Source organism: Seriola lalandi, unplaced genomic scaffold (genome assembly GCF_002814215.2).
Source record: "Seriola lalandi dorsalis isolate HSWRI2012SDOR001 ecotype SW California unplaced genomic scaffold, Sedor1 jcf7180002054885, whole genome shotgun sequence".
NCBI classification, from domain to species: Eukaryota; Metazoa; Chordata; class Actinopteri; order Carangiformes; family Carangidae; genus Seriola; species Seriola lalandi.
The window spans coordinates 604,307-627,708 of NW_019525437.1; the positions used below are offsets into that span (position 1 = coordinate 604,307).

The 23,402-nt window shown below is 40.3% G+C and overlaps 1 protein-coding gene across 2 annotated transcripts in view; it reads right to left on the reverse strand.

Annotated features, from left to right (window-relative positions):
• Positions 1 to 875: 875 nt before the first annotated feature.
• kdm4aa (lysine (K)-specific demethylase 4A, genome duplicate a) overlaps positions 876 to 23,402 on the reverse strand; it is a 28,487-nt gene continuing 5,960 nt past the window's right edge. The window contains exons 6-22 of one of the 2 annotated variants that reach the window (XM_087179966.1): positions 22,854 to 22,903; positions 22,478 to 22,581; positions 22,202 to 22,339; positions 20,055 to 20,287; positions 18,567 to 18,721; positions 17,786 to 18,192; positions 16,483 to 16,579; positions 16,169 to 16,353; positions 15,314 to 15,518; positions 13,942 to 14,018; positions 12,053 to 12,108; positions 10,193 to 10,301; positions 9,176 to 9,364; positions 8,848 to 9,018; positions 7,283 to 7,402; positions 4,348 to 4,440; positions 876 to 4,197 (exon numbers count right to left, since the gene is read on the reverse strand). In XM_087179966.1, the coding sequence (XP_087036092.1) occupies positions 4,057 to 4,197; positions 4,348 to 4,440; positions 7,283 to 7,402; positions 8,848 to 9,018; positions 9,176 to 9,364; positions 10,193 to 10,301; positions 12,053 to 12,108; positions 13,942 to 14,018; positions 15,314 to 15,518; positions 16,169 to 16,353; positions 16,483 to 16,579; positions 17,786 to 18,192; positions 18,567 to 18,721; positions 20,055 to 20,287; positions 22,202 to 22,339; positions 22,478 to 22,581; positions 22,854 to 22,903 (2,530 nt within the window). In that variant the 3' untranslated portion in view covers positions 876 to 4,056. Of the gene's footprint in view, positions 4,198 to 4,347; positions 4,441 to 7,282; positions 7,403 to 8,847; positions 9,019 to 9,175; positions 9,365 to 10,192; positions 10,302 to 12,052; positions 12,109 to 13,941; positions 14,019 to 15,313; positions 15,519 to 16,168; positions 16,354 to 16,482; positions 16,583 to 17,785; positions 18,193 to 18,566; positions 18,722 to 20,054; positions 20,288 to 22,201; positions 22,340 to 22,477; positions 22,582 to 22,853; positions 22,904 to 23,402 lie in introns of both variants that reach the window. The other variant, XM_023428884.2, reaches the window with a different exon arrangement.

The following is a 23,402-nucleotide window of genomic DNA, read 5'->3' on the forward strand; positions in this document are numbered from 1 at the left end:
GTCGTAATTTTTAGGCATGAAAAACCTATTTTTAACATGCACAAAATTATAATCAAAATAATGACAGCGACCAGAAGAAAGTGGCAGTGAACAAACAACACACAGGTGAACAGGTGTTACCACCCACATCCAGGTGACTCAGCTCTCTCAATAATCACCGTGATCACAAAATAATAAATGATTGTTAAAGTGTCTGTCCTGCTCCGGGTATAATCCCTCCTGCAGTGAGTGGTGGAGGGAGGGAGTCAGTGCCAGTGGGCCAGTGGGCGGCAGCTTGAGAGCTGTGTGCTGTTGTACTCCTCGCTGTGACGGATGGTGCTTCGATTCCTGCGTTTTCTTTTGTTTTTTGAACCTCGATTAAGAAACTAAGTATACTGTAAAAGCCCTGGTTGTTTATTGTGTTTTAGTTACAAACAATGCTTTGTTCCACAAGTTTCCTTGTGCACTGACTTGGTTTAATAATAAAATTCCTTGCTTTTCCTTACACATTGTTTTGCCTCCTGATCTTTCTTTCCTCCCAGGAGACCTTTTATGTTTGTTTCTTTGTGCACTGACTTGGTTTAATAATAAAATTCCTTGCTTTTCCTTACACATTGTTTTGCCTCCTGATCTTTCTTTCCTCCCAGGAGACCTTTTATGTTTGTTTCTTCCCCTCATCCCCTGGTTCTTCATTAGGGAAAGTAACACTAACCAATAACAATACCCTCCCAAGAGCAATATAAAATGTCACAAACCTTAATATTACTGCAAAATTCATTCATGACTCCTACAAATGTCTCAGTTACTTACTTTACAACCTGTAAACCTTGTATAAAGGACGTTATTAGGGAGCATGAAATATAAATATGAATAAATGTGGAATGAAGACAGACAGGTAGCAATGAAGCAAATTTCTTTACTGAAACAAAAATGAATTTTACAAAATGTTTGAATGATAATCTGGAAGTCATTTCTCTTCAGAAGGAGACGACAGCGATGACCTCAGCTCGTCTCCTTTGTCGACAGGTAACATCTTAAAATAGACTACGTGACATTTACACTTCACAGGTCTCTGTGAAAATACACATAAAACATGTTGTACAAAACAACGCAATAAAATAGAATACAAAATACCCCCTCCCCATGTACATCTCTGTTGATACTTTATGAATAAAATAAAGTCCTTCTCCACTGGACTGATGAGAGCAGGGTGTGTGAAGGCTGCAGTCTCACAGCACAATAAGAACAAGTTCAAAGGATGACACTGAAGGCCCCCAGTGACAAGTGCAATGTGATCAATCAGGGAGGGGCGCACAATCTGTAAGACATTTTATAAATGTACAATTAACATTCTGAAACAGGTCTTTAACAAATTAGCAATGGCAACGCACAACGATTCAAACATCCTCGCAAACTGGACTTAAATAAAAAAAAAAGTGCAATGTACAACTTTCAGTAGAAGACTGAGGAAACAACTGGGGAGAGAAAGCGCATTAAAAATCTGAATGGATTCTTTAAAATTCATCTATATACTGTAGAAAAAATAGAACATACATCATCAACCTCTGCAGTGTCACTGCTGACTCCATTACTTTCTTAAAGCACCGTAATAATAAATAGGCTGATAAAAACAAGTCAGCATGTAAAAGCCATATTTAAATGTCATATTCAAATGTGAAGGAATGCAGTTAATAGTTACAGTTAAAGAGGAGAAATAATCAGTGGGTTCAATGGCATTGCTTCCACTCAAAGAACTACTTCATCCGTATACTCCATCGCTTCTGTTACAACCACGTCGTCTGGACTGATGGCGGTCAAAGTTTACACTCTGAAGTTGCTGGAGATTCTTAATTAAAAACTGTTCTGAAGTAAAAAACTTCTAAAACTTCAACTCATGTGCTCAGTCGGCTGCAGGTCGAGCCTGAGAGTTTCAAACTGCAGTTAAAAGCCAAGAGGGAGAAAGTGGACCTTTGAGATCAGATCGTGTCCGTCACACTGATGTTCCTGTCATTTGTGTTTAGAAAACATTTTAAAACTTTGGACTTTTATGTTTCATGCACAAATCTGCAAAAATCTCAAAATCTAAAAGTTAAAAATTAATTTAAATCTTTAATTTAAAAAGAAAAACTTCAAGCTGTACCCAGTACTATTAAAAAGAATCTAACTGTAACTTCATTGTCTTCATATGGAAGCTGAGAAAGGCCACACTTAAATGTTTTTCTTGAGATAAGAGATAAGCTTTTTTTCTCAAGATAACGGATTAGAGAGCGAGTATGGCCTTTCGCAGCTTCTGTGTTTCAAGAAGTGGCTGCCACTTTACTTTTTAATGAAAACTCACATGCTCAAACATCCTGTGCATCCCTCCAGTAGCTGACTGATACAAACCTTCTGGGTGAAGTATTCCTTTAATCAAAGGATACCAGTGTAATGTTGTCTAATTTCTGCCTGTATAGAGTCTGACTGTCAGTGAGTGGCTCCTTCAAATCCATAAAAATGATAAAATACATGTTGTGACCTCACCTGCTCTTTACCTTTCGGGTTGTATACAGGCCTTTAACATGTGGAGCTTGTGTTGGGTCTGGTTCTTCGTCAGTGTGACGTCTATGTGTTAGATGAGCAATGATCAGTTTCACCTGACGTCTGACAGTAATGAATGACATTGAGCTCCAGGTCTTGGGTCAGGTTTGGATGAAGGCCTGATTACCAACTAGACAAAGTGCCAGACCCCCAGTGGCCCCTGCTCCACTATAGTACTATAAGGAGTTTGGGTCCCATTCTGTAATATTGGGCTCTGCACACTGGCCCTAAGTCAATATGTAGTTGTAAGGCTTTAATTATTGTTTAATTACTGTTGTTTATATTATGTTCATATGGTGCATATTGCTAAACAAATCAGCATGGCACAACTCAATAGAGCCCATGAAGCCGGGCGGGTATCAGGTTTAACATTTTTAGAGTTGAAATGATTAGTCAATTAAAAGATTAACCTGAATAAAAACAGAACAATCGGAAAAAATACTCATGCTGTGATGAAACTGTGACGATCAGTTTTCACTTATTTCTGACACTGTATAGACAAAATGATCAGTCCATTAATTGGCAGATAAACTGATAAACAAAGTAAGTATTAGTTGCAAACCTAAACATTTTCAAACTTTCATCACAATTTAGTAAATCATACACTCAAAGGAACAGTGTGTAAGACTGAAAATGATCTATTGGAATATAAAATTCAGAATTATGTTTATCACCTGAAACTAAGAATCACTGTGTTTCCATTAGTTTAGAATGAGTCCTTCATGTCTACACAGGGAGCATGTCCTCTTCCATGTTTCTACAGGAGCCCAGAGCTGACAAACCAACACTGGCTCTAGAGAGGATAACACCTGAAGGCAACTGTAGAGGGAGGGGGGAGGGGAGGGGTGTTAGGCTACTAAACTCTGGTCCTTTAATAATTTGGGCAAATGAGTGAAATCTCAGAATGTGGAGGTGACAATTTGGTTATTCATTTAAAAGAATCAGTTCAGCCATTTACAAATTGTAAATACGATTGAAACCTTTGACCTTTGACAGCTGTTGGGTTGTGTGTGATAGGCACTGATGGCAGCAGGAAAGAAATCAAATATATTATCCTTTAAGCTCAGATATCCACCTGAACTGTTTCGAAAAGAGCTGTTTCACATCAAGTTTAACACCTGCCTCGTCTTCTTTATTGGCGCCTCACTGTCACAATGCTACTTTATTGAATGTCATGTTTATATTGCTTCCTACTGTTACATACTGCCAGACTGCAGGTTAGCGCACTGCACTGTGTGTGGAGTCCTATGGAACAACTCGAATAACAATACTGCTGTTTCCTTTTTCACAGTCAAACTAACAAAGCAGACAGAACTGTCCTAACAAAGATGAATGAGGAGTAGAAAATAAAAAACAGTCCGAAGCAGGTGCTGAAGGAAGTCATCTGGAGCTACACTCTCTCAGTGGCTAGCTGCTAGGTTAAGGTACAGTGAGCACAGTTCAGTCTGTCAGTGCTGCTGCTGCTGGTGTGTGGGTGGGTGAGCAGACAGGAAGTGAAGGCTACTCCATGATGGCTCTGTAAATCACAGGCTCTATGTAGTCCCCCCTGTAACGCGAGTTGATCACTCTCTGTCTCTTTGACTCCTGGATGATCTCCTTCTCTTCAAAGATCCCATCAAACCTCATGTCTGATGCTTTGGACTGCAGAGACAAACACAAGGCTGCATGACAACACCACCACATCCTTTAATGTGTCACTGGATTCACATATCCTGACTTTATTACCTGAGCCCACAGGATCAGACAGAACATATCAGGTGAGGACATGTGTGTGCTTTGGGTTGTACTTGCCAGTCTGGACTTGACCCTCTTGGGGAGTTCCTCATCCAGAGTGTAGACATCATCTCTCTTGGCTGTTAGCTGTGACCCATCCTCAAATTCCACCTGCAACCAGAAGAGAAGCACAAACACAACTGAGCTGGACTGCACAGATCCTCACCTGTGGTCATTATCAAACCAACTTATATTGTGTATCATTTTTTTTTTAATATATAGAAACATTCAGCCTCAGTCTGTCCTTCACACAACTAAAGTGACTTTGCTTGGACAGGACTTGATGAGAGGTTTGATGTGAACCTACTCAAATGAAATTAATGTATCATGTAATTTATCATGTACCCTTATATTACAATCTGTCATACTTCTTATTAGTGTGACTGCTGTCAGCAGTGATCCAAATCTTTATTTTGCTATTCCTGAAAGTAATCACACTATTGAGATCCTTGCTCTTTAACATCATCATTATTATTACATATTATTAATTATGATCTATCATTGTAATCTGTACAAATTTCAGTGCATGACTTGTCTCACATTGACTCCTAGACACCATGTTAAACTGAGCTCTGGTGTCCATGTCAAAAGCTACTAGTACAAGGGTCATGCTGAGGAAGAAAAACTGACATTTCCAGAATAAAGTCATAATTTTAGGTTGCGTGTTACTTTAGAAGGGAAACATCGGAAGCTTTAATATGAGGAACATGGAGCATCCTGTGACGTTCTACTTTAGCAGACGTTTCACAAATAAGGAGATACTTCATCTTTTTGCTCATCATCATCATCATCATCATCATCATCATCATCATCACCAGGACATTGAAAAGACTGAAGAAACTGAGTCTGTTCTATTGTTACACAGACAAACAGCAGCTGCCAGAAGCAGCTCAGGTCGACACTGACTGTCCTTTCACGTGTTTGATCGGTTCATGTAATATTCAAATGTTACCTCAAATTCAATGTGTTGGGAAACGATAGATGTGTGACGAGGCTGCATATGAAACCAAATCATCTCTTCAGACCCCAACCCTCAGTTCTGTTTTTTTAGTTCCTAGTTCCCCAGTTTTAATTTAGATGGACCAAGTCCTCATCCTCTTGGTGGATTCAGCTCTAGATGACATGTCTTTGATTGTGATGTGCCCGCCCTAGGCCACATTCAGACAGTCAACAGCTGCTGATGCAGTAGGGATCAACACAGAGGACTAAAACATCCACGGGGTTATCTGGGAACACATCTGGCGAGGCTCTGAACTGTCCAATCAAACTAACATGAACGCTATAGTTTTACACTTCACCTCAGGACCATCCAGATTAAGATTCAATTATTGATTTTTATCTGCCATTCAGTATTCTGGATTTGATAAGCCTTTGAACTCATCACTGTCTGGGTCCTGTTTCATTGTCTCAGCAATACGTGAAACAACACTCCCACTCCACAATGCTGTTTTAACAGGGCTGATTTATGTCAAATGCCCTCTTAAACTGCAAGGCCACCACAAGTGACAAACGCTACACCTGTAGATCAAATACTACAATCTAGTTTACAACGAATTCCTGAAAAAAAACTCCTAAAAGCAATGGTCAATTCCAAAACCCAATATTTTCAAAAAGAGGGACTGATAATATATGAAAGCCATTGGAAACAGTGGCTTCATAGAATATTCAGATCCCTTCACTTTTTGCACTTGTAAATTTCATTTTTCCCATCAGTCTACTCTCAATACTCCATGATGATAAAATGAAAATATGTCTTTTTGCAAATGTATTAAAAATTAAAAATCAAAATCTCTCATTTACAGAAGTATTCAGGCCCACCTGTGGCAAACTGTATTGATTGGACGTAGTTTAGAAAGGCAGAAACCTGTCCCACAATTCACACTGCAGGACGGGACAATTTCCAAGTCATGAAGTCTAAGGAACTCCTGTAGACCTCAGTGATCAAACTGTGGCTGGACATAGATTAGAGTGACAGTATGAAACCAAACATCCAAAGCCCATTTTCAGCTCACTCTGCCTGTGTGTAACAAGCAGAGCGCATGCACGTTGTGCGCCCATCTATGTAGGGGCATATTACTCTCGATAATGCTCCTTAAAATAAGTGAAACACTGCGCCATTGACTTCAGACCAGAGCACAAGTGTATTTTCTATCTAAACAACATGGGCACTGGACAGGAAAATGAAAACTGAGTCGGTCTGAAACTAACAAAGACACTTATGTTGTGCCTTGCACCGCTTTGCACTGGGTGTAAGACAGAGCCCTGCGTCTTTGATGCAGACAGGTGGTTGATGCAGGGATGCACTGAGAAAGGAATAAACGTAGATTGTACTTCCTCCGTTTTCTAATCGTCCTGACTCTGTCTCCTCTCTCACTGTAGCTACTAAAGTTCGATCCATGTTGCCACATGCATAGCTGAGTTTAGCTTACCAGATGTTTACAGTTATTTTTTTCTAGTTTATTTTTTCTCACACTGCCCCCCACCATGAGGTTCTCTGGCCTCACACTTTGAAAACGGCTGGCCTAAAGTCCAGACCTAGTCCCCAGAGGACAAATGTGGAGGGACCTGAAGAAGAGTTCACAGACACTTCCCATCAATCTGTCAGGAAGAATGGCTGAGGTCAGGGTCTGAAGACTTTAATGAATAAGAAGATTTCAGTTTCAACTTTTTAATAAATTTGCAAACATTTCTAAAATCATGTTTTAATTTGGTCATTATGGGTTTCTGAATGTAGATAGATTTTATCCATTTAAAGTGAAATCTACAACACAATAGAGTAAAGCCATTGTCGGTGTAGGTGCCTCCATCATTCATTATTTTTTTCAATCACTTTAGTGTTTTCAGTTATATTCAGTTTAGTTATATTCCTTAAGTTACCAATTGTGCTATTAGTCACAGTTAAGTAAACCTGATTATGTGACATAAAACACACACAAAATACATCAATTCTTACCAGGTACATTTGGATGACATGAGCTGCCACAAACTTGGCCCCGTACACCAGGCCGTCGGTCCAGCGCACCTGAACCACTTCACCCTGAGGTGGGGGTCCAAGCTGAGCACAGTCTCGGCTCTAACACAGAAATCAAACATTATAGAATTCTCAGCACACTGAACACAGGCAGAGATATTTATATCACGTGAATAATGTTATAATGGACTGAAAAACTTTTTTTCCCGTTGTGTCAAAGTAAAATCTAAATGTAAATTACTTTTTATTTGAAAACCCTGTTTTATTTTAATGTGAAACTACTGATCAATATCCTCAGTGGTGATTATCTGTACATGACAACTGTTTCATTTATGGTTCATGAGAGAAACAAAAGGGAAAATCAAACGCATAACATCCACCAATTACCATTTATTCTTTAAAGCCAATATTCTACGGTGGCCCTGAGAGCTCACACACAAACAGACAAAACACAAACAAATTCAGAAAACATCTTGATCAATTTGACAACACACACACGTGCTGCAGATACAATGGAAGTGTTTCCAGCGGACATCGGGAAGATGAACAAACATTTTCAGTAACTTTCTGTGCACCGTTTTTCTTTCTTTCAGCATCAGCGCAATGCATGATGGTATATATTACTTTGTTGTATCGGTTGTGGGCTACTTTTCATGATGCATTGTGGGATATGAGTTCACTATATAGGGTATATTTCTATTATGATTTATATTTTTATTTCTTTATAATTAATTTTTTCATCAAAACTGTACTGTTTTGTAAATGATTTGTCAGATTTGCGATACCTTGGATGCCCACAGGTTGGCAACCACTGATCTATTTGCATGTGTTAAGTTGCGGTGTGTTGAGCTCTCAGGGCCACCGTAGTATTAAAATAAATAAAAGTTGTTTACTAATAAAGGCAAAAAGCACCAAGAGGTGTGGAATTACCTCCAGCTTGTTACAACAGCCCACATTTCCATCTCCACAGCACTAGTTCATCAATAAAACCACAGAGTCGTGTCACACTCACCACTCTTCTGAGAATAGCTTCTGTTTGTAACAGAAATAATGTTTTCATACTCTAATGAAATCCATGCGGTTCTTCTTTTACCCATGTTAGATATTCTTAAGGAAACAAGAGGTCTTGGATGTTTTTTCACTTTGAAAGGCTGCAAGACTGTGACAACTGAGTTTGATACTGTGGAGACGGACATTACACTGAAGTTATCAAGACGACAGAGGAAGTTTTGAGCCCATCAAATAAATGTCTGCTTCTTTGTGGGACTGAGCTATATGAAGGCCACTGACACTTCACATCATTATTAAGACAATGCTACAAGATATGAGATTTGTCATAAGAGTCAGTGCTGTACACTACATGTTCATGAGCTGCAGAAAAAAAAAAAAATTCATGATTGTAGATGAATATATAGATGCCCAGGGATGTAAATATAAATGGAAACAACTACATAATAAGAGGGTTGATGTCCTTTAAATTTTTATTACTTCATTTTTAAATTTGTTTCTTTTAGATATGACGACAGAGATAAACCAGGGAAACTTACCACAATGTCCTCCGGGAAGAGATTGTCGCTGAAGGAACCATCATCAAAGTTGACCTCGTAGAACGTTTCTTTAGAAAGCTGCACCACGTCACACTGGTAGTAGCGGCCGTTCTTGTGCTTGCATATCACCTTCTGTCCCACAGTCAGCTCGTGCATGGCTGCTTTATTGCGCTGTCACAGGAGAAGCAGGAAATCACATTTTCATTACTCACTACAGCTTAGTGAAAACTGCCTCAAGATTCTCTGACATTTGGGGCATTTTAATGTAATAGTCTAGTCTACAGTAAATCCTTGAAGAAGATGGTATCAGATCACAGCGGCTCCTTACCTCGATCTGAGTGGGGCCTTTGTGTCGACAGCAGGTGACGTGCACCACAAAGGGCCACTCATCCGGCTGCATGAGGACTCCTGCCGCCTGTGCACAGGTGGGGTGGTAGGCAGTGGGGCAGCGGCCATGAGAGCACTGCACACAGCAGCCGGACGCCTTCTTCATCCGCTTCTTACAGTAGTAACATTTCTGTCACACATAAAACCAGAGGAGCCGGGGCTCAGGAAACTGCAGCAGATTTGAAATGAACCAGCGAATAGATGAAGTGGTTCAAGTGCAGCTGAATCCTACACTTCATAACTTTACATCTTGTAGCACTGATGGCTGGTTAATCCTTCAGTCTCCAGTCTGTCCTCAGTTTGCTCTGATGCAGCATTGATCGTCTGATTTATAAATGGTCTTGTTTTAATTTGCTAATTATTTCCTGTTGCCTTTAGCTGCTTGTTAAACCACTGTTTATGAAGCTCAACAATTCATGGTTTAGGCATTTCACATTAACGGAGCAGTTTCAAGTGCTTCATTCCATGTTCTCCTGCTGGTGTTTAAATGGATCTGTAGGGAATGTTAAGTTTCATGGATGCTAATTAAATAGTTCTAAAAAAGAAAACAATATTTCTGTTAAAGAGAGACATGATTCTGTTGTTATTCTTATGAGTCAGTGTTGTGTAAATGTACAGAACCTTGAATCTATCATTAGGTATATTAGGTATTTGATAATATTGAATATTGTAAAATTTCCCATCATAGTATCTTATCTTTTTTTGGCATGTGACAAATAAAACTTTGGCAGCATTGTTTATACCTGAAACATAAAATAAAAATATACAACAATAAAATTCTAAAATATCATATATCGTGATATTTGGGCCGGACTGTATCAAGATATTCAATTTTGGATCTTTATTAGCTATCAGTCTTTACTTGTTGGTGTTAGCTGTTATTTGAGACGCAGCCATTAACAGAGAATGCAACAGTAGTTTATCCACTCCCACACATGTAAGTGATATTTGAACTCACCAGTTTAAATCTCTGCAAAGGGATTCCACTTAAATCCACAGGACTTCTGTCAGTGATGTTGACAAAGCGCGCCTCGAGTACAGCCACTGCACAGAGCACATGTACCCACCTGCAACACACACACACACACACGATATGTTGCCTTTATCAAGCAGGAAGCTGCCTGTTCTGTCCATTTTCTAGATCAATGTGAAACTGAATAGTACACACTCACACAGTGTTGGCCAGTATAGTGATATTATTTATTCTCATGCTTCATTTTATGGTTTGGGGAATTACATCAATTTCATTCACCTTTGAAAATGTTTAACTATGATCGGACTGATGGATCAAGACACTGAGACTTTGACTCAAGTCACACTTATAAAATATAAAAGGTAGATGTCACAGCTCCAAGCCACGCCCCAAGTCCCCACCCACCTGATCACTCAGAAAACAGTCAGCCAATCAGAAGAGAGGCTCAGAGCCTCCTCTCTTCTGATTGGCTCACCGACCTGTTGTTACTGGAGCTCCAGAGAGAAGCCTGAGAGAGGAGATGTAAAACTACACTGAGAACCACAAATATATCTTCTGATGGATCAACACTTCAAAGAAAACACAGGGGAAGAGGAAAATATGTAGCTTTAAGTCGCACACATACTAACTTGAGACTCAACTCAGACCTGAAATTTGGGACTTGTGAACAATCTTTGTGTTATTTGTCCACCCATGTCTGTTTGATTATTTGTCAGCATGATTCCACAAACAGTCCTGTACTGATTTGTACCAAACTTGGTAGAGGGATGGAGCATCGGCCAGGGAAGAACATGTTCATCCAGACCATTTACTGCGACTTTGAATTTTTTTTAAATCGGGAGACCCAGGAAGATTCTTGGTGGGCTGGGCTGATAAATGTGCTGTGAGGGCGAGAGAGGGAGGGATTAAAAGAGAGCAAGAGGGAGAGAAATCAAGATCGCTGTGTCAATGGTGATCATACTTTGGTTTTATATAACCATCACCTCCCTCACGTCCGCCGTCCGCCTCCCCCGTGAACTACGTTTGGTTCGGACAGGAGCAGAGTGAGTTCAGGACTACAGCTCCCAGTGAGTCCAGTTTTACAGGTAGACGACGACAGGAAGCTCGTTTGGGTTTATTTAGAGGTATAATGTTGTATAACTTTGTTTTCTGCTAATACACAAATGAAAGTCCTCAAAGACTGTGATCAGCTGATTGTTCTTCCCACTGCCTCCCTGATGTGTGATGTTTCGGCCTTGGTGGATCTCTGTGCTATCATACTGACATTAAGTAAATGTCTGACGAGCTGAATCATTCCCTCTGACTGATAGCTGATTGTTAGTGAGTGTTAAATCCTGTAACCATGGCAACGTGCTGGGCCTGACCTAGTGCAAACATGATAACTGTGATATTTGATGAGTTATAACCAATACTCTTTGCTGGTGTGGTTGTAATTTTCATCGTCATCCATTTGGCAAGTAGCCAAAAAGATCAGTGTTCCGAATTAGTATGACAAATGTCAGAAAAGAGGAAATTTCAGTGCCAATAACAATAAATATCTCTTTCATGTGTGGCCAATATGTGTAAGTAGTAAATTTGAGTGAAGTATCACCTCAAGTTTCATTTTCTCTGCTCTCCGGAATCATATCAGTAAATTCATGTTTATTGTTCATCAGACAATATCCCTGTATATTGGCCACATCCTGTTCATCCCTACATAATAGTCAGTTACATAATCAGTTGGATCATGACTCAACTTTGCACCTTACACCAGTTTGGTCAGAAGAACTAAATATGATCCATTTCGAGGATTAAGTGCACAATTACTAAAACAGTTTAATTTTCCTGATGCCTGAAGACACTTACTTGTTATTGTTGGCTTTCTGCAAGGCTCCGCCCCTCAGTGAACACAAGCAGCAATTCTGCAAAAAGGACATGTCATCAATCAGCTGTCCAGACAAACAATAAAAACAAAATATCTCTTTCATTGTTGTATTAAGTGACAAACAAAAAAGACAACTTTAACCGCAGCCACAATCTAACCCAACGGCTACAACCACAGCAGCTGCAGAACTGACAGAGGCTAGGGCTGGGCAATTAATCGAATTTTATTATCGATTACGATTTGGGCCTCCAACGATTATAAAAACAAGATAATCAAGAGAAATCGATTATTGTGCAGCGTTGTGTTTCACAACAAATTCCTGCCACCCTACAAAAACCATCCGACGTTATCTGTTCTGCTCTCGGTGCTGAAGGAAAATTGATTTTGTATTTGTTTTTGCAACATATGAGTTCTCTTGCACATTCACTCTGTTTCTGATTAAGACATTCCTCATAGATGATTTTTTGCTTTTCCCTTTGCAGAAGTCCATCTGCATCTCTCTCTCTGACCCTGTGTGTGAGGCGCTGAACTGTGTTCATTACATTCATTCAGTCATACAGGGATGAAGATGGTGAGCAGAAGGGCATTGCTAAGCTAACCAGTGATTGTTCTTAATCAGGAAGCTGAGAATCTTGGGTGTCTTGAAATGTCATACAGGAGCCTTGTTGAAAGCATCTCATCATTCAACATAACTTGGTTCAGCAACTTGAGTGTAAAGGCTAAAACATGCTCTCCAAAACTGTTAACATGCAGGGAAGGTGATCGGCATGTCACAAAAAAAAACTTGAATATATTTGACAGAGCTGTACACAGGAAGGCTGAACACATAGCTGCTGATACCTCACGCCCACCACACTCAGAGTCCGTCTGATTCAGAGCCCAGAGGACCAGCCGGAACATACGTCTGTCCACTGGCACCCAGTGTCTTTTAGAATAGATTTAAAGGTCCTTTTACTTGTTTTTAAAGCTTTTCATGGTTTGGGACCTAAACTGCAGATTATCTGTCATTTTATAATCTTTCACCAGCTCTCAGATATTCTGCTGCCAGGATTTTAAATACACACAATTTTATGCACAAGAAAATAGGCAGTGCAGCTTTTTTTTTTTTTGACTAACTCCAAAACTATGGAAAACCTGCCAAGAGCTGCAAGAGATGCTCTGTGAACATTTTTTAAATGACATCTGAAAACATATTTAGTTAACTAGGCTTTTAATAAATTCTCTCACAATTATTCTATTCTTACTGGTTACTGTTTTTATTTTCATTCACATATTTTATCATCTACTGTCCATCCTTATTTTATTGTATTTATATATTTGTTTTTCTCTTGTATGAAAAGTGCTCTGTAAATAATAAAATAATATAAAAAATGTATACATTATTTTTTATTATTTATATATTTTATTATTATTAATATTATTGTTAAATCCATTGAACTGTCTACATGAGCCTCTGCAAGTCAGCAGAAATATCTCAGCTCCAAAGTATCCACGTGTTCACTGCAGCATCATTCAGTGATTATTTGACTTTCTATGTAAAAGAGCTGTAGGTACATCAAGTCACAAACTTTACCTACATTACTAACCAGATCTCACTTTTCTCAGTGAAAAACTGAGAAAAGTGAGAAGAACAAAGAAAGAAAAGTGCTTGAGCCGTTATTAGCTGTTAGGTTTTATTCTGAATTTTGATTTATAGTTAGGAATATTTCATTTGGAAAAACATGAGCTGTAGGTCGGTAACAGTACACATAATATTTTGCAGACCATTACAGTTGACCATGAGAAATAGATTGGCCAGTGAATTAATGAAAAGGCTAATTAAACAACGATACGACATGTGGAATAAATGTACCGTGAAGGGTTCACTGACCTCAGTCATGGCATTAGCCTTGCAGCGCGCACATTTCCAGTCCTTGCTCACACTGGCTGGATCCACACCATAACAACCTGTAATATAACAACACAAAGATGCAGTTGACAACTGTTGATCCAGTCGAATTCAAACTGAGGACAAGAACTGTTGACTGAGAAAGAAGAGGATTTTCGAATGAATAGTTCTTAGACATCACTTGTCTACATGTTACTTGAAATAAAGAACAGCACTGAAGTATACAGAAGGGCAGTACAGCACCAGGACAGTTTAAAGCGTGCACATGCCAGGATTTTCAGAAAGGAGGAACACAACTGTGACAGCACTTTCCGCACTATCATCCACTCCACACTGGAAATGTGGTTACCAGTTTCACAGTAAAAATGCCAGACAGTTAGTGTTACCGTTTAAATTTGAATTATCACTATAACTGTGGTCAATTTCCGTGGTTAATTTGACTCACCTTAGGTTCTATAAGGCATCAACATGGCGGAAGGCAATAGTGCTCCTCCGGAGATCTTTCAGCCTTCTAAAAACTTTTACCACCAAAGTAAACAGGTATAACATGGGTCAATCGGCTAAAAAAGGCGATTGACTCCTTTTACACTGCCAGACGAGTTTGCCTTTCTGTTTGGACTGAGGACACACACAGCGGAGAAACACTGAGCTGCTAGCTGTCGTGCAAACTGGATAAAACCGGGTTGGTGCTCTTGTCAGTATTGGAGCGCAGTGTAGCTGCAGTGTTTCTGGTTTAACAGCACTGTGTTGGACAGGTGACAGGTGTGTTTACAGTGTCTGTGCTCTGAAAGAAGGCAGGAAAATAATGATGATAATAATAATAATGATAATAATAATAATAATAATAACAACAACAACAATAATAAACACATTCGCTATTCCCTCGTTAACAGAGTGGGCATGCAGCAGGCAAACCCAGTACTGCTACTCGTCCTTTGTCCCTCATCTGTGTCACATGTGTTGGACATGTTTTTATTTTAAAGTTTAAATGCAAACATTCACTTGGTAAAATGATTTCAGGTTGTGTGTTATTACTTTTTGTGTTTTGTCTTTTAAGCACATTTTTACAACACCATGATAATACTGATAACTATGATAATTTTGGTCACTATAATCATGATATCAAATTTCATCTCTAATCCGATGCCAGCAGTGTCAAAAAAAGACAGACTGATCACACAGTCCCTCCCAACAGCCACATTCTGAATGGGCACCTCAACAGTGTTATTACAAAGGCATCTGTTACCATGTGCTGCCCCCCACAGACTGTGTTTAATCAGTGCAGTTGTGTGTTTGCTGGCTGTTGCTACTCATTTGCAACCAATATTCTCAGTTCAGGTGTTTGTGTACTGACTGGTGTGGACGCGGACACTGCACTGAGAGCAGGTGATGAGGAGGCTGGTTCCATCTTCCTCCAGGTGAGGTGTTACAGGCTGCTGCTCACACTCAGAGTCCTCATCTGTGGTGGTGGTGAAACACATCTCTGGGATCAGAGGTTTGGTCCGCATCCGCCCCCCAGGCACCATGACAAGACTGTCCACGCTGTTGGCACATTCAGTCTGACAGCAGACAAAGCACACAGATACATGGAGCTTCCAACACTGGACAAAGACTAATATCTTACAGACAAAATTTTGAATATTTAAAAAATGATGAGATATATCGCTGAGAAAAGTAATACCACCCATTTCTTGCTTTGTCAGCAATCCCACCAAATTAATATGAAGAAATGAATTCAGTATTTGTAGGCACCTCACTACCAAAACACAGTTGGAGTGGACAGCCTGGAGCTTCAGTTCAAACTGCTCCAGTAACTTGACAGGGAGCTAAGAGAGAGTTAAGAGTTTCAAGTCATGGACTGGGTTTAATTTGAAGGGGTTTTCCAGCGTTTTACTACTTTATACATAACAAAATGGTCCAAATTGAAGCCACAGAGGCCAAGATATCGCAACCTCTGGTCCCTGGTCGCACTCCACAAGCACTGGACCCTACGTATGTTTCCCATAAGGCAGCTCTTTCCTTCTTCCTGCCTCATAAATTGCCACAGAGATAAGTCTGATCTATTTTGTAATTTGTGTGCAGCAGTTTTTCCTTTTCTCCATGAAGCACCTGCTGGTCTCTGTAATGTGTGGTGTATTCTGTGTGCTGGTGCAGGTCAATAGATGAGTGGTGAGGACTGGTGAGTGGGATCCACTGAGGTGCAAGTTACCTGCTGGTATGTGTGGAACAACATGCAGATGGAGCAGTAAGGAGGTTTGGAGCCCATGCGTTGGTTGTACTCCCTCTCCTTCTTCAGGTTGGGGGGTCTGCTCTGCCACAGGTGAGCCAGGGGTTTAGCCCAACTCTCCCCTTCCAGACCACCCTCCTCTACTGGGGGGGCCTCTTCTGGAGCCTCTGCACAACAGCATAGTTAACATTCTCATTCAGATCAGGTAACAACTAGAGAGAGGATATTAGAGACCTGAAGTACATTTTCTATACATTAGACATTCATATCAAGTTGTTACTGTTGATGTGACAGACCGTCATCACTCATGCCGTCCTTGATGAGTGGATGGTGACCTGGCAGCTGTCCTAGATCACTCTCTGGCTCTCCATCCTCAGCCACCTCTTCTGCCACCTGCTGTAGAAACACACCTACTGTTAGCATCAGCCTCTGTGGTGGAAACATACTGGTGGTTTAGCATTTGTGCGCCACATAGGTGCATCAGAGTGAGCAGTCATTATCTCTAGCTTGTCTACAGTGTCTCAATGCAGCAGTTTAAAAACACTCTTGTATTCAAGGATGTTCTGTTGTTTGGGTTAAGAGCTGGATAGTGAATGGTGTCCTCTAAATCCACATTGACTCCGTTAACATAAGTGTTTGCTTAGCTGTTGCTTTTTTGGAGTTGATGGTCCAAAAAATGCTTCTAACCCACATTAAAACTTTTTTGTTTTTTCATATCTTTGTGTTTTGCCTTATAAAGTTGTCATTTTTATAAGTTTCACTAACTGCTACACAACCTCAGCTAATCATATATGTCACTCAAAAACTTCTGTACAGTATAATAGAGGACAATCGACCATAAAATAACAAAAAATGGACCTTGAATTTTTTTCTATTTTATAGATAAATTGTAGTATTTATGGGCGTTTCTTTTCTTCTCATTGAAAAATCAGCTCCAAACCTCTGCTGCACTAAATATCTGACAGAAAACAGAGGGATGTGACCAGTCACTACTAAAAACTCAGACCAACTTCTCCTCAACACAGCCAAGCCATGCCTCTGAATCAGATAATCTGATTGGCTGTGACAGCAATGACAAAGATGGTGGATGAGAATCGATTGATAAACATACAGAGGCAAAGCAGCAATGTGCCAGACAAACAGTAAGATTATTCATATCTTTTCTAACTGTTCATATTAGTTTATCGACCAAAGTAAGTGACTTACACAGACAAACAGGGGCATGTTGGAAAGCGCAGATTCTCTAGTTGAACATGAAAAAAACAACATGTCTCTAGTTCAAACTATCGCAGAGTTATGACACTCTAAAGACAACATGATATTTGGGGGACGTATATGAGGGCTAACGGACATCTTAGCATTCCTGAGAGCAACACCAAGCCAAAGACTACACGAAAGACAGTGAGCCGATCACTTCTATGGTTTCAAGTCTCAAGTCTTAAAACTGAGATTTCATAAACCACACTGAACCAAAAGAAGAAAACATTAACAATAGTGTCAGGTGTTCACAGCTTCTGCTGCTGAGATGTTAAAAGATGCAGAAAACACAGCTAATGTGAAGAACAGTATTAGGTGTGTGTAACACCTGCATCCACTCACTGCTTTGCTAACGTGCTTGTTGTCTTTCTCCATCTCGTGGTCACTACTCTCACTCTTCCTCTCCTCCCTGGGTGGGGCTTCTCCCTCTCCGTAGTCACCTTTGGCGTAGCTGTGGACGTGCAGAACGTCTGCAGGGCTCAGCGTCCTTTGAAACAGTTTGTGTGCTGGGCTACAGTCGATGCCGAGCTGAGACTCCACGCTGCCGCTCGCTTCCTCCGAGGACAGCGCCACTACCTGGCTCTCAACAGGCTCAGGAGGACAGACGTCTGCAGCCGACTCACCACTCTTCTCCTTCTTTGATGGACTTCTTCTGTTTGATGTTTTCTTAGCACTCGCTTTGGACTGAGATCTAGACTGTGGCCTGGAGTCTTTCTCCTTCTTAGGCTCCAGCTTCAAATTCACTTTGTCTGAAAGAATAATACAGATGAACACATAATTACAACTACTGACACCACGTACTACATGAAGCTCATCCTGAACCAGTACAGTACATTGGTTAAATATGTCACTTCCTCCTGTTTCTTATACCTTATGAAGTAAGTTGTTAGTGTGGATATATATGGCTACATATTAGTATTATAGTAGCACAGTGATTTAAAGTGAGTTTCAAACAGACAGCTTTGGCTTTGGTTTGTTTGCTGCAGTGAAATAATTATCGGCACAATATTTTCATGTCAATGAAATGTTGACGTTTAAACATCAGTTTTTTACAAAAAGGCTGAATCTATTTTTTGACTTAACACCAATAACAACAACTGAAACAGAGACCTGTACTGAGTACCTTTATCTGGTTTGACAGAGACTTTAGTCGGGGACTCTTTGCGTGAGAGCTTGGCCCTCTTTGGCTCCACCGCCTCAGCCTCCTTCACCTGAAACTCAGGTTTGATGTCTTCAACAGCTTCAATCAGACGCTTCGTCCCAGACTGAAGCTTTGGACTGAAGCAGGGGAGTAAAGGGATTAGTAAAGACTGACAGGGTTCAACAGGAAACACTCCAGTAACAATGAAATTCAGTCACTTCTGGATCTGAGAGCAAAACTCCAGAACAACACACTGGGTCAGTGGGTCAAGATTTGTTCCCGGCACAGGAACGTTAAAGTTATAATCTTTAAATATTCCACATTAAAATGTCTAAAAACAACTACACCTAGGTTCTATATGTTGTTGAGTTGTGTTCTTACACATTTCCATCAATTCTCAAACCAGAGGAATTGCCTGCGATTTTAATCATGATACCAGTACTCCAGTGGCGGCTGCTGGTCTTATAAGGAGGGGAAGCTACATCATAAAATGTGTCCGTTTATTTATATGTAAATTCGCAAAGTGACAGAAGAGAGTCGCCAAACACAACGCTAGTCGTTTTTAACAAAGACAAAGTCGCGGAGGATCAGTAACGTCTCCAGCTCCGAACAACGGAATGAATAACTTGAAAAATACTCCGGTGGATGCTTATACTTCAAGATCGCTGATTCTCTAATTTCGGTGTCAATCAAAAAGGGACTCAGCCTCAGACAGATCATCCAATCATCATGCAGAAGCCGAGCGTCCGGGCCAGCCCACTGTCCCATAGACCCCCAGAGACGCTGAGTGTCCGATGGGCGGGACAAAGACCAGCATTTATCCAATGACCGTCTAGTTTCGCTGCAGTGGAACAACCCACTCTCTGCTTCCCCATTGAAGTCAGGAGACGCTCGGCGTCTACACTGTGTAAAGCTCTGTGGCGCTGCGGGGATGAACGAGAAGAAGTCGTGTCGGTTACCTGTGATAAGTAGCTGATTCTGAACAAAGGATGAACGTGTTCTAGCGCATATTTAGTCAATGAAATGTTCACACAACAGCACATATTTGACTTTATGTTATTATTATTTGATTATATTATTTTTGATATTTGATTTGATTTTAGGGGAAGCTGAGCTTCCCTTGCAGTCTTAGAGCAATCGCCACTGCAGTACTCGAGGAGGAGGCACCCATGTTGATCTGTATTATTTATTTGTATATGCAGATTAATAAGCTAATTTGGAAGCTGAAGTCTCGTGTTCTGTGCTGAGCTGAACCCACGGATGAACTCACTTTCTCTTATAATCACATTTATGATGAAATATTTTTTAACATGGGCTGTGCTGCAAAAACATGTCATATAAATGGTTGAAGTAAAGCTTGAATTGAGGATAATTTCGTAATGATTACTGATCATTAACATGGCCACAATTCACATCCATGGTAGAATCGACACGGAATGTTGTAGAGATGTATTATTAGTAAATCCAGACCTTTTGTCCTCCTGGACTGGAGCAGTGGGTTCCACCAATCCAGCTTCACTGGGACTCCCTTTTGCAGGTTCGGTCTTGTTCTCCTTCAGAAACTCGGCAGCTTCTGGTGTGGGTTTGGTGTGGTCAATGGGAGCGTTGTCTTTCCCCGCCTTCCATAATTTGTAACGACTGGGCTGAAACTTGCGCACGAACACATCCATGGAGATCTTCACCATGTCCTGACGGCACGAACACTGGGAGGAAAACATGGATCAACATTTTAGTCCAGGTTGCATAAGTCAATGATAGGAACTTTAATGTTGTTGCCGACCGTCTCCACTTGTACTTGTTTGCTATCTCAGTCTGATTCAAGTTAAAAGATCACATCCATAGCAAAAACAGGAGAATCAAAATGGATAGCTGGTTAGCAACAGGAAGAACTAAAAGGAAAGACAGTCAAGAGACAGATGGTCAATCAACACGTGACCTCTCCCCCATCAACAAAAAAGAAAAAGTTGACTTGTTGAGTTACTGTACACGATGAGATGCAGGTGTTTTTTCTGGACACAAAGTTTGAACTGACACATCTCCCCAGTGATTTTGAGTGGTTGGCTACATTGCGTTACCTGGCAGATATTTTCAGCCACTTAAATGGACTTACCCTCGGCCTCCAGGGAACAGCAGTGAACATGTTCAATGTCCAGCATAAAGTCAAAGCGACCATTAGAAAACTGGAGCTGTGGGTTAAGCGAGTCGACCAGTCAAATTATGACTCCTTTGAAAATCCGTCAGATTTTGTGACAAAGGAACAGATTTAGTTTCCCATCACTGTGACCAAAGCTATCAAAGAGGACCTGCAAGGTTAATACGAATACTTTCCCATCCCAGATGTGCAATACAGTTGGATAGAAAACACATTTGCCAGACACAGTGACAAGGCTCTCGCAGGCCTGAGCGCAAAAGAGCAAGACAGTCTTGTGGATCTCTCCTGCGACACCACATTGAAACTGGTTTTCTCACAGAAGTACCTGGCTTCATGTTGCTTCGCTTCATGTTGCTTCTGAGTGTCCCGATCTGTCCGACAGAGCTGTGAGATTTCTAATGCCTTTTCCTGACAACATGCCTCAGTGAAACTAAAAACTAAATATAGAAATAAACTGAATGTTGAGCCAGATCTTCGACTGAGACTGTCTCATTAGGTGAGTCAACATTTTGTTGGCCTATTATTGAACTGGTCCACTGCCGCTCTATAATTATCAATAAGTAAGATCATTTTGTTTTCTTGCAAATGTTGTTTTACTTATTTAAATGTTTTTCTTCTGGTTATGCCTACACGCTGAATTTACAATATAATCACATTGAATTAGTGTCTGTGAGCCAGCAGTGGATGTTGCAGACAGCGCAAACACATACTGTCTTTGTCTATGCGGGGAGTGGGAGGGAAATCCACTGGAAATGGACTGTTGTTTTGAAAACCATACCGTCTTCATATTGTTGGCAATTTTATAAAAAGCCACAAGTAAGAGCACAATGTTTTCATTTAGTTTCTTTGCAACAACGGCTTATGCCTGTATTTAAGTTTCTTCTGGCTATGCCTGTGCTGAATATACAACACATGTAGACCTTCATTGGTTTTAAGTTTGTTTATAGGCATATCGATTTTCTCATTTGTTGAATGATACCATTATATAATTCAAATTATTTATTCCTTAATTAGCCTATTGCAGACAGCCGGTTTTATGTAGTGCTGATGGACAGCTCCTTGAAAACTCTGTAATAGTGAAAGTGTTGCAACATGTTTCAGATGCTCCGTTAGTGACTGTGGAGCTTCTGACCTGCTTCCCCTGCTTTCCGCGGCATGTTTGCCTGTTATTATTGCAACAAAAAATGCTCTGAGAAGCCATTATTTGGCCTCCTATTGTTATGGGGTCGCCAGCATTTTTGACATTTTCAAGTTGGCCATAGGTTTCACATTTGAATTTACATGGGCTTCACACATTACACCACAAAACTGTTCCAAAATCACGTTTCCCATGTGCCAGCAAATGTGTTCCACATATTTCATAAGTGATTTTAACATGTTTACACATGTTAAATTTCACATGTGCAAAAATAACGTGTACATGTGATTAATCAAGTGACATCACAGTCTACAAAGGCTGAATTACCAGTGTTGCCTGTTTCCCGTAATCAATCCATCGCTGGGTGGCAAAGTTGGTGGACTCGGCACAGTTGAAGCCATGGTTGAACCCAGCGTGATAGCCAAATGGGAACGTCACAATAAATTGCCCTGCCTCCTGAGTTACCTGAATACACAACAACACACACAATTACAAGGGTAGGCACCATTTTAGTTGAAACTTTCCACTCTTTTTTTTATCTAATCATTAATTAATCAATTTTCTCCACAAAGTCATAACATCGAGAAGTAAATAAATGGTCACCTTTTCAAATGGGATGCCATATTTCTTCAGGATGGAGGGTGAAATTAAAGTCATCTTGTGGCGCAGGAAGGCCTCACAGCCTTGAGCATTCCCTGGAAAGAAACCTGTAAACACAGGAAACCATCAACACAGATCACATCAGCACCCTTTCTGCTTGTGTTCATGTTTTTTCATTTATATTGTTAATGTCATACAGAACAGAAGTTCACTGAAAGCAGTTTTGACTTCCTCTTTAAAACCACTGATTATGAGAAGATCAAGAAACTTAACAGTGCGAAAGGTCCATTTTCACAGGGGATTTAAGACAAACACGATAACTACCTGTTGTAAAATATTAAACTGCATCTATGAAGTTCTGCAAGAACCCATGACATACCCTTAGCAAGTCGTTCCAGTCTTTTCCCATGCTCCGGAGGGACAACATACCTGAGGAGCAACAACGTTACAAGTTTATCCATTGTGATGATGGCCTCCTCTGAACACTACAACCTCTGTGAAGCACGTTTTACTTGGGAGCAGACCTCTGCTTGGTTATGGTTGTTTGTTGTTTATCAGAACAAAGACTAAAAGTAAAAGCTCCTCTCAACAACAGTTGGACACTCATCTTCACAAAGGGTCACAGGGTTACTGTAGTAATACATTCATCAGCAATGGCCAATAATACAAAGACATAGATGGGTAGAAAAAAGGTTCATCTTTGTGGGTTTCATCTTCCACAAGAAATGTGTAAGTGTATCTGACACCAGATTACACAATGTTATCCTTCCTGGAATGAATTTAAACCTTCCCAAAAGTGAAATGTTTCTTTACTTTGTTAATATCAGTCAGTCAGAGAGACAGACAGACATGCTTTAATAATAATAATAATAATAATAATAATAATAATAATAATAATACATTTTATTTAAAGGCGCCTTTCTTGGCA